Source organism: Pelmatolapia mariae, linkage group LG12 (genome assembly GCF_036321145.2).
Source record: "Pelmatolapia mariae isolate MD_Pm_ZW linkage group LG12, Pm_UMD_F_2, whole genome shotgun sequence".
Taxonomy (NCBI): domain Eukaryota; kingdom Metazoa; phylum Chordata; class Actinopteri; order Cichliformes; family Cichlidae; genus Pelmatolapia; species Pelmatolapia mariae.
The window spans coordinates 12,176,590-12,191,364 of record NC_086237.1 but is presented as its reverse complement, the minus strand read 5'-3'; the positions used below and the strand labels follow the sequence as shown (position 1 = coordinate 12,191,364).

The 14,775-nt window shown below is 42.9% G+C and overlaps 1 protein-coding gene across 7 annotated transcripts in view; it reads left to right on the top strand.

Annotated features, from left to right (window-relative positions):
* Positions 1-14,775, top strand: part of arvcfb (ARVCF delta catenin family member b) — a 256,754-nt gene that overhangs the window by 119,475 nt on the left and 122,504 nt on the right. The window contains exon 1 of one of the 7 annotated variants that reach the window (XM_063488915.1): positions 5,613-5,883. The exons of the other annotated variants lie outside the window; for them this stretch is intronic. Within the exon in view, the coding sequence (XP_063344985.1) occupies positions 5,863-5,883 (21 nt within the window). The 5' untranslated portion in view covers positions 5,613-5,862. Of the gene's footprint in view, positions 1-5,612; positions 5,884-14,775 lie in introns of those variants that run through there. 7 annotated transcript variants of the gene reach the window in all.

The following is a 14,775-nucleotide window of genomic DNA, read 5'->3' as shown; positions in this document are numbered from 1 at the left end:
CCGCTGTGACATTTTTACTATGTGACTTACAAGCATGTAAACGGTGATCGAATGAGAAACAGAAGCAGCACAGATCCTTGTTTTTTTGGGAGGATTTGCCAGAACAAAGATTACTGTTTTTTTTAAGGCTTTAATAGATAAGATTTGGAATTAAACCTTTCTTTCCTGTTTTACTTGAGTGTTCTTTAATAAACGCTAATGCAGTGTGAAGATTTAGGTACATTGCCAGATAAGGGAGCGAGTTTCATCCAGGCCAAATAAATAACTAATAATTTAAAAAATTGTTTGAATGGCAGAGTTGCTTTCAAAGTTCTTAGGAAACATCTGCAAGCCTGCATTTAGGAACACATTAAAGGCAGACAAATCCACTGATGAAAAAAAAAATAACTCAGTAGAATCTACTCAGTAGGGGAAGCCTTAATTCTCAGCAGGCTACTTTACCTGGAATTAGTGTAAATTCTCAGCTCTTTTGATGGGAACAGAATCAAACCTCTTGGTGTTTACTGCTTCCTGCAAAGCACCGCTTTTGCACCTGTGTGCAATGCAGCCATTGTGAGCATTCAAACTCTTTGAGTGTATGTGCCTGTCCCATCGTATAGCACCACAGATTCACTAATACTCGTTGACTCTTCAGTGTGCCTGACGGACTTTTAATGCATTCTGGCATCGCCTCGGGCTGAGGCACCCTACACATCTGGACAGACTGGGAAAAGACTTGACATTATTTAGTCTGAAATTTGCGATGCTTTGCTCTTGTTTTTTTTTGTGTTTGTTTTTTTTTCCCCACAGGGTTGCACACGCACACACTTGAAAAGATGGCACAGTTTGTTTTAAACTGGAGCTGGGTTGTAGGGTCCTTTTAATTGCTGGGATATTTGAAAGGAAAGGGGCACTAGTCTCCGAATTGTTTCACAGTGTCTAAAAGTGATTTTTGAATGTAGAGAGTGATGACAATGGCACAGGAATGTGTAAAAATATCAGCGCTCTTCACACTCCTCCTTCTCCAGGGACTTTACTCAGGCTGATCATTCCAGGCTGAGATAAACACAGTCATCCATTTACTTCCATTACTTTTATCTATTCATTTCCAACAGAATTCCTAAGAAGCTCACTGTTGTAAACAGCAGCAGGCAATTCTCTCCAACAATTGTGGATTTTAAGCTGACGTGTAAAAAAAAATATTCCGATGTTAATTAATTGTTTGATTTTAACTCCAGAAAGTAAGCTGCTCAACAGGGCCTCCAAAGTGTAGCGCTTTACAAATTTGCCTAACAAGCAGAAGGTCTCCAGTTCAACTCCAGGATCGCACGCAGAGCCCTTTAAAGTTGTATTACGAAGTAAAAGAAATAAAATAAAAACTCAAACATGTGGAGCTGCCTACTGTGTTCACTCCCTGTAAATAAAGGAGAGGCTGAAAGTAGGTTTTTCTGCAAAAGTAAGCTGCTCATCTGTCTCAAGATAAGTTTCTCAGGGTTTTTGGCTAAAAGATGGAGGCCTTAGGCATCAGGGCAACTGAAGAACTCAAATATAACCATATATACCAATAGACATCCTCTTTGGACGACTCCATTACAGATGCAAAAGACATGCTCAGCTGAAATGAAGGCGACAGAAAGCATATTTTGGGCCGTAAAAGTTAATGATTTGCTGCATGTCATCGTCAGACGGGTTCAGATTCTGCTGTTTGCACCTCTTTCAGTGTCCCAATTATGCATGACGAGATGGAAAACAAGGAAAAGCTTAATCCGGTTATACTTGTTTTTATAAATCTCGCTGTGCAATTACGGCAGTGCAACATAAAAACAGAAAATAGAACCTTTTGATCTGAAGTGATGTCATTTAAAAGAGCTTTATTTCCCCAAATGAAGGGAAAATTGCCTTTTTGCACAACAAAAGCCCCCAGTAGATTGGACTCTAATCCTCTGCATCGCTGACTAGCCATTTTTCAAGGGGAAAATAAAACATGATAGTATTAGATAAGGGCTTTTTTGCAAGCTGTGCCATTGTTAGGATAAACAGCAGTCAGCCTACAGCAGAGCACATCATCTTGCCCTCAGACATACATATTGTTTGCCATCCGGCCCCTGCGCTGTGCAGTGATGGTCTTAAAACAACGCAGGGCAGCAAAGTCAGATTTATCTTTGAAATCACTTTTTATGCATTTTTTTTAAATCCTGGTTTGTGTATAGTGGCAGAGTTGGGCCAAACCTGCTCACCCCTTTATTAAAGCTTTATGACAAAGTGCTGTTTCCCAAGAAATGTGTTCTGGGCTCATTGTGAAAGGAATTCAGAGTTAAATGTCATTAATCCCTCCTTTGATATTGAATATTCTACAAACGTTTTTTTACGTAATGACGCGCCGCATATATTTTCAAACTGCTGTAATGGCTCCTAACTTCTGGACCACCTTTTGTTACTCCTCAGTTTTTCTTCTCTGTATTTTCCTGCCATCGTGAAAAGGTGGAAAAGCATGATTTTAACAGATGTAGCTTCATCCGAGTTGTCCGGCTGTCAAAGCGTGCATTGTTGCCAAACATTAACCTTTCTACCATCTGTTTCACACCATACGCCCTGACAGGCTAAAGCCGACTTCTGGAGCTTTGATTACAACTCCTGGATTATTCATACACCTTGTACATGTTTTCTACAAGGCCTAGGTGTGGGGTTAACTAGACTCAAGGGGATACAGCATTTGTCTGACAGCAGTCTTCTACGCTGAACACATTTTAGGCCTTATTTTAACATGAAATCTTGATTATAATGTACTGTCAGGGTTTTTAGTGTGCTGAAGCCTGTCTTCTCTGCTCTTCCACTGTTGCTCATTGCTGGAAGGGAATGCCTTGTTATAAGTGCCCGAGGTAGAGATGAAAAGATCTGTTTGTCAATGAAATGATCAAGACTCGCACGCCTCAGTCACCGTGTGTGACTGTGAGATTTTGCAGAGATGCTGATGATCCCATAAAGTATGACTCACTCCACGATTGTGGTGATCCCTTGACTTTCACCCAGAGCCAGACGGTTATCACTATGTGATGTGTACATGCTTCCCCTCCGGATGGAGAATCCTTCTGACTTTGCTTATACTCTTACTTTTCCCTCAGGGGAGATTTTTGTGAAACATCTCAGTCACCGAAATGGACTGCAATGGAAGCTGATATAAACATTCATGCTCCCCTTTAGGAATCATTATAACTGCCTTGGTGTTCCTCTGTGTTTTCCTATAATGCTGTTATGAAATAAAAATTTCAATTTGCAACCAACCCATTTTAATGAATCACATTCCCATCAGCCTCACCTGCACTGTGCTTAGTTCCAATAACCAAATGTTAACACGCAAAATGAAGATGGTGTACAGATGGCAAGCTGATGTTAGCACAGCTCTGCCCAGGCTCTTAGAGAGCCACTGGGGTAGTTACGGATATATAATCTTGATTAAACCGCATGGAAATCTGGCAAACGATAAACACAGCATTAAAAACAATAAATTGAGCAAATGCAGAGCACGATTTATAGATAAAGTAAAGAGCATTGTTTCTTTTCTCATCTGCTCCCTTGAGCATTCCAAAGCACTTAATAGATTTTTAAAAGGGTTATGAAACTCACTCAGTGTTTAAATGGCTTAAATGGAATATGATATCGCATATGAGAGAGAAATGCACTTCAGCTTTTTTTTTTTCTTAAGGTAATGTTGCTTGGCAGAATTCTAAATAGTATTGTTGAAAGTAAATAGATCTAAACGCAGTGGTGCATGCTGGGCCAGGTCTTTCATTAAGAACAAATGGAGCAGTAAGATTCGAGGACATGAACTGCCAAGCTGGTGGAATGCAAAACCTCAGCCATTTCCCCTCCGTTTGGGATTTCTCCTTTCTCCGTTTGAGTCTTTTAGTGCAGTCATCCTTTCTCTCTCTCTCTCTCTCTCTCTCTCCCTGCTGTCTTTCGGACCTCTCTCAAAGTTGTCCTTAGCTAAGCTTCCATCTGGGTTATTAGATTAACATTCCTACTCGCTCTTGGTCACAGTCACAGATATTTGAATGCGAATTCTTTCACGTACGTCCCTCCCCTCCCTTATATCAAGTGCAGCGAGAGGAACGCCACAAAGAGCTGGAGCAAAGGAGCTGTGTGTGCTTGTATGTGTGCAGGGTGTAAAAATTTGCAGAGTATGGGGTGCCTCCGCTTCAATAGGGGCAACTTTTGTTTTGTGTGTGAGCCACTGGCCCCCCTACACCTCCCTCCTCTCTATCGCTCTTCGTCTATGCCAACAAGGGGGAGGGGTCGACAGGCTGACAGACAGACGCAGCTGGAGTGCATAGAGGGAGCTGGTCCCACCCCGCTAAGATGCCAGAGATAGACCCAATGAGAGAAAGAGAGGGAGGAAAGAGAGTGCTGCTACATTTCCAGCTCTCGCTGCCTGTCTGTGAACCCTCCTTTTTTATTAAAGCACCCAATTTTCTCAGCCCTGGAGGTTTTTATTCTCTGGCTGCCTAACTTTCTTTTTGTTGAGTGAGTATAGTGTGTGTATGTGCATGAGCATAGGGTTCAGTTTGCCTCTGGTCCTTTTTTTTAGGCTCCTGCTTTTGCTACTGAGGGAAGATTCTGCCTTAGTCCTCTACTTCTCACCAGTCCATAAACAGCCCAAATCCAACATCTCTCCAAAGGAGAAAGTAGGGGTCCTCTTTCATCTGTGAGAAACCAGCCTAACATTGACAAAATTACAGTGGATGTGAGAGGATTTGACTTTCAAAGTAAAAGTATTTTGGTTTTCCACAAGAAATGCCTGTTGCAGAGCACTGCTCAGTCTTCCTGCTGCCATATAAATGAGCAGATCAGCGATGTGGTCTGTTCGGTCATGGAATTCAACAGTCTTATGACATTCTGATGGAAGTGATGGAAGTGTCAGTGTTATCTTTGGCAGCAAAAAGATATCTATTGCAAAAATTGAAACTACTAGAAAAACTATCTACACACTACTGTAGCATTATAGACATAAATTAAGAAAAAAAGAAGATGCATTATGCAGATATTCTGGAGTTAGGTGTAGGATTATTGCATTGACAAAAAGTTATTAATTCTTTTGGTTTTGTTTGATAATTCTCACTGTAAACTCTCCTACATGTCTCTTAAGGTCCACACAGTCTACACCATTACTGTGATTATTAACCACATACATGACATTTTGAAGTCAAACTCTACTCTACTTGAGCAACTCAAAGCACTTTTGTCTCATTCACCCATTCACACACAAACATATTCTCACAAGCACTTTTTCTATACATCTTAGTGCCTATTGTCTTAACATTCACTCTCCAGTGAATGCAACAGGAGCAACTCAGGGATTGCCCAAGGATACTTTGCTATGCAGACTGGAACAACCAGGGAATCGAACCACCAACCAGCCTTCTCATTAGTAGATGTTTTGCTCCACCTTATGAGGGACAGCCACCCCACATCTATCTATCTATCTATCTATCTATCTATCTATCTATCTATCTATCTATCTATCTATCTATCTATCTATCTATCTATCTAGCTGTTGTTTATGAGCGTCCGTAATCATCTTATTTTGAAAGGCACAGCGCCACACTTCCTGTGTTTCCCTCGCTAACTCCGTGTGGCTGGACGTAGCCGAGTAGAGGATGGCTGCCTACATCTGAGCTGCTACCTCTGCGCTCACAGAGGGAAAACCCAACGTAAATAAACAGGGAAAACGTGAGGAGACGAGAGGAGGAGAGGAGGGAAAGAAGAACTTTTTCCGACAGGAGGAAGTATCTATCACACGTTTCCCCGGGAGGTTTTTCTTTTTTCCTTCTTTCTTTCTTTTTTTCTTTTTTTAAATTTTGCTGGAACCAAACGGGATTTTGGACCATGCCTGCTGAAGTGAAACAGGTAGTGCTGCCGTGCCCGCCGGTCTCTTTTCTTCCCCTCTTACCGTATCTCCAGCCTCTCGCACTCTTCTGCTGTCTCCCGTGCTCCCAGTTAATTGTTTGGCTTCTGTTGCGTTAGCGCTCATTTTCATCTGGTAGCGTCACTCTTTATGGCTTTCATGTGGTTTTTTTTCTTTCGCTCACTTGAACATATAAGAGCAGTGATTGTCAGATTTATCGATGTCCTTCAGGAGGAAAACGCGTGCGTGCGACTGGTTAGCACATACACTACATGGACACATGTTAAGTCCGTGTGCATGTGATGTGTCTATGTGATATTTACATGCATGTGTGCAGACTGCTGCAGGACATCAGATATAAGAGTATTTACTTAGACCACTTAGTGACCATTTGACTCTGAAAACACGACCATGAGATATGTTTAGTGGTGTCCCTGTGCGCGCACATATGCGTGTGTTGGTGTGATTGGCTTGCATCAAAGCAGCAAAGTGACTTACGACTTCTCTGACACATTCATGGGCTCTGATGTGTCAGTACCACCTATAGAATGACTGCTGACCCAGAGACGAGCAGTGAAGTATTGAAAGTCTGTCCCTGATCATCGCCTGCAAGGCTCTGAAAGCGCCCAGGCCAAGATTTATAGCTCACAGGGCTGTATTACCAGGAGTGTGAGAGACATGGCATTAAAACCCTTTTGTCTTTCACTTGCACAGATACCGCAGGAATGTGCTTTTGTTAGCTCTTGCCAGTGTGTTACTGTGTCTGTGTGGGTGTGTGCGTACCAGGGCATGATGTGCATACATTATTGGAAGTGTTCCCTGTGTTTGAAGCGCATCCACACAGGCAGCCTACACCATCACAACACTCCTTCCCCAGCCAAGCTTGGCAGCGCTGAGATGCTCAGAAAAAAAAGAAGGAAGACGACATCCAAAAACAGAGATAGTGGACGAAAAAAAAAATGACTGAAGGAGGACAGTCTATCATCCGCACTTGTTTCCTCAAGAAGGGTGGAGTTACCGAACCTCTGTCTTGCAGACTTAGAAATATTCTGTCAGCTTTCCATACTGCTCTGATAATAATACGCTAACAGTTGCCCTGTGGATGAGTGCCACGTAATAACTGGAGGAGCTTTTGCCAAAAATGGGAACAGATTTTTGGGCATCTGGGCAAAAAGTTGCCTTTGTCTTCGATTATATGATTAAGATGAAATGCATGCTAACAACTTGAGAGCATTTCCTCTCCAGAAATATCTTGAAATGTGTCAGAGAGGTGCCCCTTAGAGTCCATGACCCTCGTAAGGTCAAGATGTTTCACATACTTTATGCTCTGCCGGCATCGTGGTGTGACCTTTTAAACTCAGATGGACATTCCTCAGATGGGGGAGCACCTGCTTTTGACAACGCAGTAGTTGAGGTGTGTTCAAGTCACCTCTGTGCCATAAATGGATTCATATCACGGACAGTGTTGTTTTTTTTACTGGTCTTTTTATTGGGTTTTTAAGGACAGTATGGAACAGGAGGTGAGCTGTCAGTGCAGTCAGCTGGGATGGGATTGTACTGAACTCTGTATGTCCCTCAAGACGTCTGGCGGCTTTAAATCTCTTGTTATGCTCGGACAGTATACTCGGGGAAATGATGATGTCTTGACCTCATCTTAATACTGCTGCAGGGCTTATGGCAAATGAGTTTTTGCCCACTCAAGATTACTGCACAATCCACAATTGGTGGTGGTGGTGGTGGGGCCTGCACCAGACCACATCTGAGTTAAATATAACCTGACCCTTATTTTAGAACTACACCAGCTGGGTAGTGCTCAAATCCTCCGAATTTATTCACAGAGGCCATAGCATCGTCTGCTTGTGAAAAATAGAATAGATCTGGAGAAAAGGAAAGCAACCCAGGAGTCATCAACTTGCCAAGGTCTGTCAAACCCAGCTTTGCTTTTTCTCGGCAAACTAGAAGGACCTGTCTGCGTAAGAAAGTAATTAATCAGTTATGCAGCCAAAGACTAAAAGAGGTCTCATCTTCAGGCTGTGAGTTACTGCCAGATTCCTGACAGTGGGGTTTTCAGCAGCTGAGACTTCTCTCCCTTATTTGATGCTGTTTGATTTCTTGCAGAAATTAAAAAGCTGTCAAATTTCTTTCTTGTGGGCTTTTTTTTTTAATGGCAGCTCAGTCCTTATGTGTATTTTTTCATTCCTTTCTTCAGGCTCTCCCTTTACTCCTGCCGAAGGGGTTGGGAAGATCAATATTTGAAGACATGTAGAGCATGCGGAATGCCATTGTTTTGGCAAGAGGATGTCATACAAATAAAAAAATAATGCCAATGACCGGAAACATATAAGCGTTCAATAGCTGCTGTGAATCCATCAATGCAAGGGGGCTGGGTGTAGGATGAGGGATGAGGGGGTGTGATCATATGGCGCTGCGTGGCTGGTGATACCAGATGGCCTTCCCATCACACAACCTGTCCATACTGGCCATACTCTGTATGTTTCCCATACCGTTCCCATGGCTGCTCTTATTGCATGACCTATGACAGAACATGGTTTGACATGTCACAGTATCCGCACGCCAATCACACCACCACCTACTGCGGCTCTGTTTTTGGTTTTAAGCAATCTGAACTTAATTTACAAGGGGAAAGCTGACACCGTATCTGTGCCGCTTCATGATAACTACCCGCTGCGATCATGTGACCTGTGCCGCTCCCCCATCAGCACATGTAGCTTCTCAGTAATGTAGGTTGCAGTCACTTTGTCTTTTTTTTAAAAAAAAAAATTATAAGCTTTAAATATAAAAAAGCTTTATTCATCCAGTCTTTTGCAATACAAACTGTTTTTCTGCCTCAGATGCTTTGTCATGACTAAATGCCAGTGTCCCTAGTGTAAATGCTACGCCGCTGATATCAGATATCAGCCTAATACTGATTCAAGTATCCGTGACAACTATAATTATTCCGTTCAGTTCTTTGTTATTCTATGATAAACATTAACTAGTGCGCACATGCCGTGCCATTTGCTGGAACATTTTTCTCGGCGATTGAAAACATCATTGTGGAAGCCGTTTAGGGGAGCTACATGCTTTCTTTGTCAACAAGTTCTGTTTGCTCACGCAAATTTGTGATTTATGGGCAAACATGTTGTGGTCAGATGGGTTCACAATGACAGGAAAGCCTTAGTGGCTTCTCTTTTTGCTGTTTCCTTTGCTGAAAATGATCTTAAGCCAACTTTGAGAGAATAAGCTAAGGATGTTTTCTGCAGTTGGTCTTTCTCAAATGTAGCACGCATCAGGAGAGAGACAGATTCACTCTTATTGGGAAGTTGGTGGCAGTGAATGCATTGCAGTCGTACTGACTTTGTAGTAGGCAGCTGGAAGGTTCAAGACCGGCTTGTTTTGCATTAGACAATTTTGTTCCCACATGGACGTCTGTTGTGCTGGTCCAAGAAAAGTTCAGGGCTTTATTTTTTAGTTTCATTGGGTTAGACTTGTTGCAGAGATACTGATACCGATACTGGCAAAGCTTAACTTTGAGGACATAATTTGCAGTTGAAAATATTTGATAAATCTCAATTTATGTTATTGCAATACTCAGCATTTGCAGAATGTTAAATCACATCAATCATTTCATGGGGTGTCTGGCTTTTTCCATCTCTGCTGTTTACAAGTCATCATCATATAAAGCACGATTGGCTGGAGAGACGACGCATAAGAAGAGATGTATAAACACACATAGGTTAAGATATTCTATGATCCTCAAATGAGGTAACTCACTAATATCAAATGCCAATGAATGATCAGATCATTGCAAATTTTAAAAAGGTATTAGTTATTATACATTATGCAGAGGCCACGATAACGTACATGTAAAATATATCTGGCAGCGTTGAGACACAGATGCACATATGAAATACACTGAAGCACAGAATAGTGCAGAGGAGGCACTGCTGTAGATAACAGCTAAGCACATGTTTCTGAGCTCAAATCAGTGCACATAACTTTGGAAAATTAGATGAAGAACGTACTTGTGAGTCAGTTTTTAATTTTTAATTTTCTCTGGTTTCTTGGGGTGAGCAGTAGGAGGTGGTGCTAGTATTAAAGTATTGATTTAATTCTTAGATAACAACAGATTTGAGTATTTGCATCCAGTCTAAATCTGTGGCTCAGTCATTCTTTGAGGTTTCCTTTTACCAGAAATGTGGTCCACCAAGTGTGTTAAAACAAACACTAAGAAATATGTGCAAAAGCTATTTGACCCCAGCAAGTGTTGCACTCCACTATATATAGTATAGTTGTTGTTCTGTATTAAATGGACATGTTTATGGTGTTTGCATTGTGTGGCTGTGTTCTGTGGAGGACTAGGGGTCAACCCTTGGCACATCAGAGACCCCTCCACCCCCTTCGCCTCTGCTTCCCCCTATATCTGTCGTAAGTGATTTGGCAGGCTGACAGTGTGACTGATGCAGAGCCTAAGCTCACTCACTATCTGACCACTGGCGAGAACCATAATGCTCTCTCAGCTTTCATCATCCCACTGATGGAATTAAAAACAGGTGAGTGGCAGTAAATTGGAAGGCTGGAGATGGATGCCTTCATACGGCAGCCTTTGGAAACAGCAATGGGGAGGAGAAGCATTAATTAGATGGCAGCTTATTATCTTGTAAGAGGAATTTTTTTGTTCCTTTCCAAATATGGTAAGTCTTCTGAAGGCGAAGTGTAGACACGCTATCAGCCTACTCTCCCTTCAACACACAAATATGCACACACACACACACACACACACACACACACACACACACACACACACACACACACACACACACACACACACACACACAGGAACAGCAATTGGATCCTCAGCTTATTTACCCTGTTTGTCTGGAGGCTACGTACAGGGCAGGCCTGTTTAGAAGGAAGTGGGCTGCATGGCTTCCCTGACTGAGTCCAATAAACACCTTCCTATCTGTGGCGCTGGAAGCCAACAAGCAACAAGAGCCGTGTTTTCGATCGGGTAGATAAGAAAGCCACTTGCCCTGGAGAGAGCAAAAGAGGCTCTGTCACATTGTGATAGAGGCTGACCAGAAAGCCTAAGAAAAAGAACTCGTGGAACTTAAATAAAAGTTGTCCTGGAATCTACGTCGAGGCTGCAGTTGCTGTTGTGACAATATTTACATGATCGTTTCATGTCCTTGAGCTGGTGCGATTATATGATACTAACAGTGTGCTCGTTACACAACCTGATGGCCCGTTGTAAAACATTTGAGCGGCGCTTTCCTGTTTGGGTTTTTACAGTAGCAGACTGATAGTCATTTAAGAAAAAAATGAAAAAGGGACTCTTCTCCTTAATGAGGCAATCTGTGAAAATTATCTGGTGTGTGTATGTGTGTTGTGTCACCACTGTAATTGGCTTTCCAGTAGGGACTGTGGTTTAAGTTGCAGATGTGACAGGTCTTTGGGCGGCAGCACGGGCGATTAAAGAGCCCGTTGATTGATGGCACCATAGCTACAAACACCCGTTTCTCAGCACCTCAGTACTGTAGAAAAGAAAACCGGCAGATTTTGACCCTAACTGACAAAAAGAGTGTACCGTAACTCTTTCACTATAACAATGACTGATTTCCTGCTAGGCAATGAAAGCTATATTTCAGTCTAGTTTTAAGACTCACCATAAGTGGTTTTACTGGTATTGTGTGTTCTATTTGTCAGAATAGAAGAAGAGTACATAAAGAGCTCAGTGGGGCTTCCTCCTTCCCTTTTCCCACTCTTCCGTTACTCCATGCTGGGAACACTGCTGTCTCTTAGTGTCAGAACCTTTAATCGGAGAAGGGTCTGGTTCTGTGGCTACGGCTTCTTTGACAGTTATCTATAGTTCATATATGCTTCCCCTCCTTCATCCTGCAGCTGGGGACCTCTTAGAGAGGCCCTAAAGAGGGGGGTCAATTCTTCATAAAGCTTCTCTCAACTAGAAACACAGGAACAAATGTCTGCCTACTTCTGCATTGCTCCTCTTTAACTCCCTCCAGTACTATTCACGTGGAATGGGCGGTACATGCAGCACAGCCACAGGGTCTGAAGGAGCAGGAGAGCGGCTCACGCTCATCTTGCATGTTTTGTCTGGACTTTCTTTTGAGGGATTAGCCCATTTCCTCCCTCTGGGCAGGCCACTGGAAGCAGTCAGGATGGCGGGGAAAGCATTGATCCGCCATCATCGTACCATCTGTCTCATGCTGCCTTCTGGGATTAATTATTCCCTCTGACAGCCCTTTAGTAGAGCTCCATCACTGCTGTCTGACCATTCAGATTGCACTGTCATGTGGTAGTGCGAGGAACGTGCACGCTGCGTCTTTTGGTTTATGGTGAAACATTAGACTCTGTGGGGGGGGGTTTCAAGGCAGCTGATTCTTTCAGTGAAGCTACAGCAACATAAATGTACAATAACAATGACACGCATAGCATACCTGAATGATTGTTGCCAGATTTGCTGAAGCAGACTGACTAGCTTAGTGAGGCAAACAGCTGCAGTCAGTAATATGCTTGTTCATATAGCATGTGGCATATGTGGAGTATATATTTACACCAACTGTTAAATTCTGAGCCGATACAAAAGGTTAAAATAATTTTCAACTTTAGTGCTGATATTTTTGAGTTAGTTTTTGCTGTTTATACTTTCTTTTGTGCTTCAGTCAGTCATTCAACTATTCATCACTTTGAACAATTACCCTGCACAAAATTAATTTCACACAACATTAAAATAATGACCACTAACACTTACCAGTTTAAACAGTGTCTGATATCAGTAATTGGCTAATGTCATCCTGTTTGCAAGTACAGTGGAACCCCGACTTACAAAATTAATTCATTCCCGAGGGTCTTTCGTAAGTCGAAAATTTTCGTAAGTCGAAGCACCCATCGCGCCTTTTGAGTGAAGCGATGCTGAACGATAGGCCATAGGCTAATTGCTAACTAGAACAACAATACGTCGTTCAAGTGGAACAGCGAAGCGCAAGTACGGAAGCCAAGGGGTTGTCACATGATTCGGAAGGCATTGTGGGCATTGTAGGCTCAGCCAATCAGAGCCAGCGGATTTCGTTACTCGGGCATTTTGCCGTAACATGGGCAAAAATATTGCCGTTCTGTACCTTCGTAACTTGAATTTTTGGTGAAACGGGGTATTCATAAGTCGGGGTTCCATTGTATCAGTTTTCAAAGCGAATATTAGCCAGTATCATTTTTTTCTATCTATTGGTGCATCTCTAGTATATATTGATTTGAGCTCGACTGATATTGGACTTTGGGGACTGGAGGAGTGAGCCGTGAGCCGTCTACTGTTAACGTCGGGTCAGCAGCGATGCATACTCTGCTACATGGGCTCCAGAGCGTGCTCAGTGTTGTAAACACTGATATACTGATTTATTTAACAGTGTCTCAGACTGAAAAACATTATTGTCATATTTGAAGTCTGTGTACATCCACCTTACTCAAAGTTTTTGTTTGTGTCAAGAGCACGGGCTGTTTCTGGACTCATAACTGTAGAAAAGAAATGCAAACTGATACTAAACCTTTGTGGATAATCCCAGCATTTAAAATCGTGATTCTGTTAATATGTGATTATTTTAGCTGTGGGTGGTTCAATCTGAAAAAGAAAAAAATCCAACAAAAAACAGTTCTTATCTAACAGTAGTAGATCCATGTCTTACTTAGAGCTCAGTCACAAAGCCTGTTGGGTATTTGAAGTGCGAGCTAGCCGTTGCTGACCCGCTGGCAGTTGAAGTGCGCTGATGAGGTCCGCCACTTCATTAGAATGCTGCTCTGAACCTCACAACGCACAATAGTTGCTGTAACTGCTCGTGGCTTCTGTCCAGGGAGAAAAATAAAATAGAATAACTGAGGAGGAGAGAGGGAAAGTCCAAACCACTGTAAGCTGACCGGCCTTGGGGGCTGCACCGGGCCTCAGCGCTGCCTCAGCACTGCCGCAGAGAAACGTTATGCTAACCAGTGGCAAAAGTTCAGCCAAACCAGGAACCTCCTAAAATGGGAAAGATAAACTAGTTCTGGGCTTTTTGAGAGTTGCGGATTCTCCATACAGACAGTGGCTTGTACAGAGTTCACCTCCCTCGACAGTAAGAGGCGTCCACACGCTGAGCTGCCTGTCGTATGCCGTTACATATGATGGCACAGCATTGTTCCACATCTCCTCATCAACTCTTGATATATGCTCAGCCCCTTTCCCAGAGGAGCAGCTACTGAACAATGGAGCGATGCGCCTCCTCGCACATTCCACGAGGCTCGACTGAGCTGTCTAATGAACCTCTATTGCATGCGTGGACTCCCCTGACTGCTGGGGCTTCACCAAAAAAAAAAAAAAAAGGAAATACCATCTTGCCCCATCACACACCCTCCCTCCCACTCATATTTAATTTGTTTGGTATGTGTAATAGGCTGTGAAGTGGAGCATGGCGCAGTGTTGATCTGTGCCAACCGGGTCTGCAGATACAGAGGGACAGGTGCCAGCCATCCACGCAAGGTGCTGTACTTAACACTCTGCACTGGGTTGGAGAGAGTACAATCCTGGCCCTGTGGAGCGGGCTTTTAGAGTTGCCAGTATCCTGTTGCTCCAGCCAAGCAAGCTTTTAGTTTAGTAATAGGACATCATGTCTGCGTGTTCTTTTTTGAAGAGGGGGCAGCTGAAAGTTGCAGAGAAAGGGTTGTCAGCTGCAGGCTGGTAGAGCCACAGCAGACATGAAATAAAGTGCATTGACTTTCTTTCTGCGTTCACACCCAGGGAATTTCAACGTGAACACAGAGAAAGCTAAGAAAGATAAACCACTTTTCTCAGTAGCAGTTCCATTTGTTTACAGCCAGCATGACTCGGCTATCACAGTTCATTATGTAAT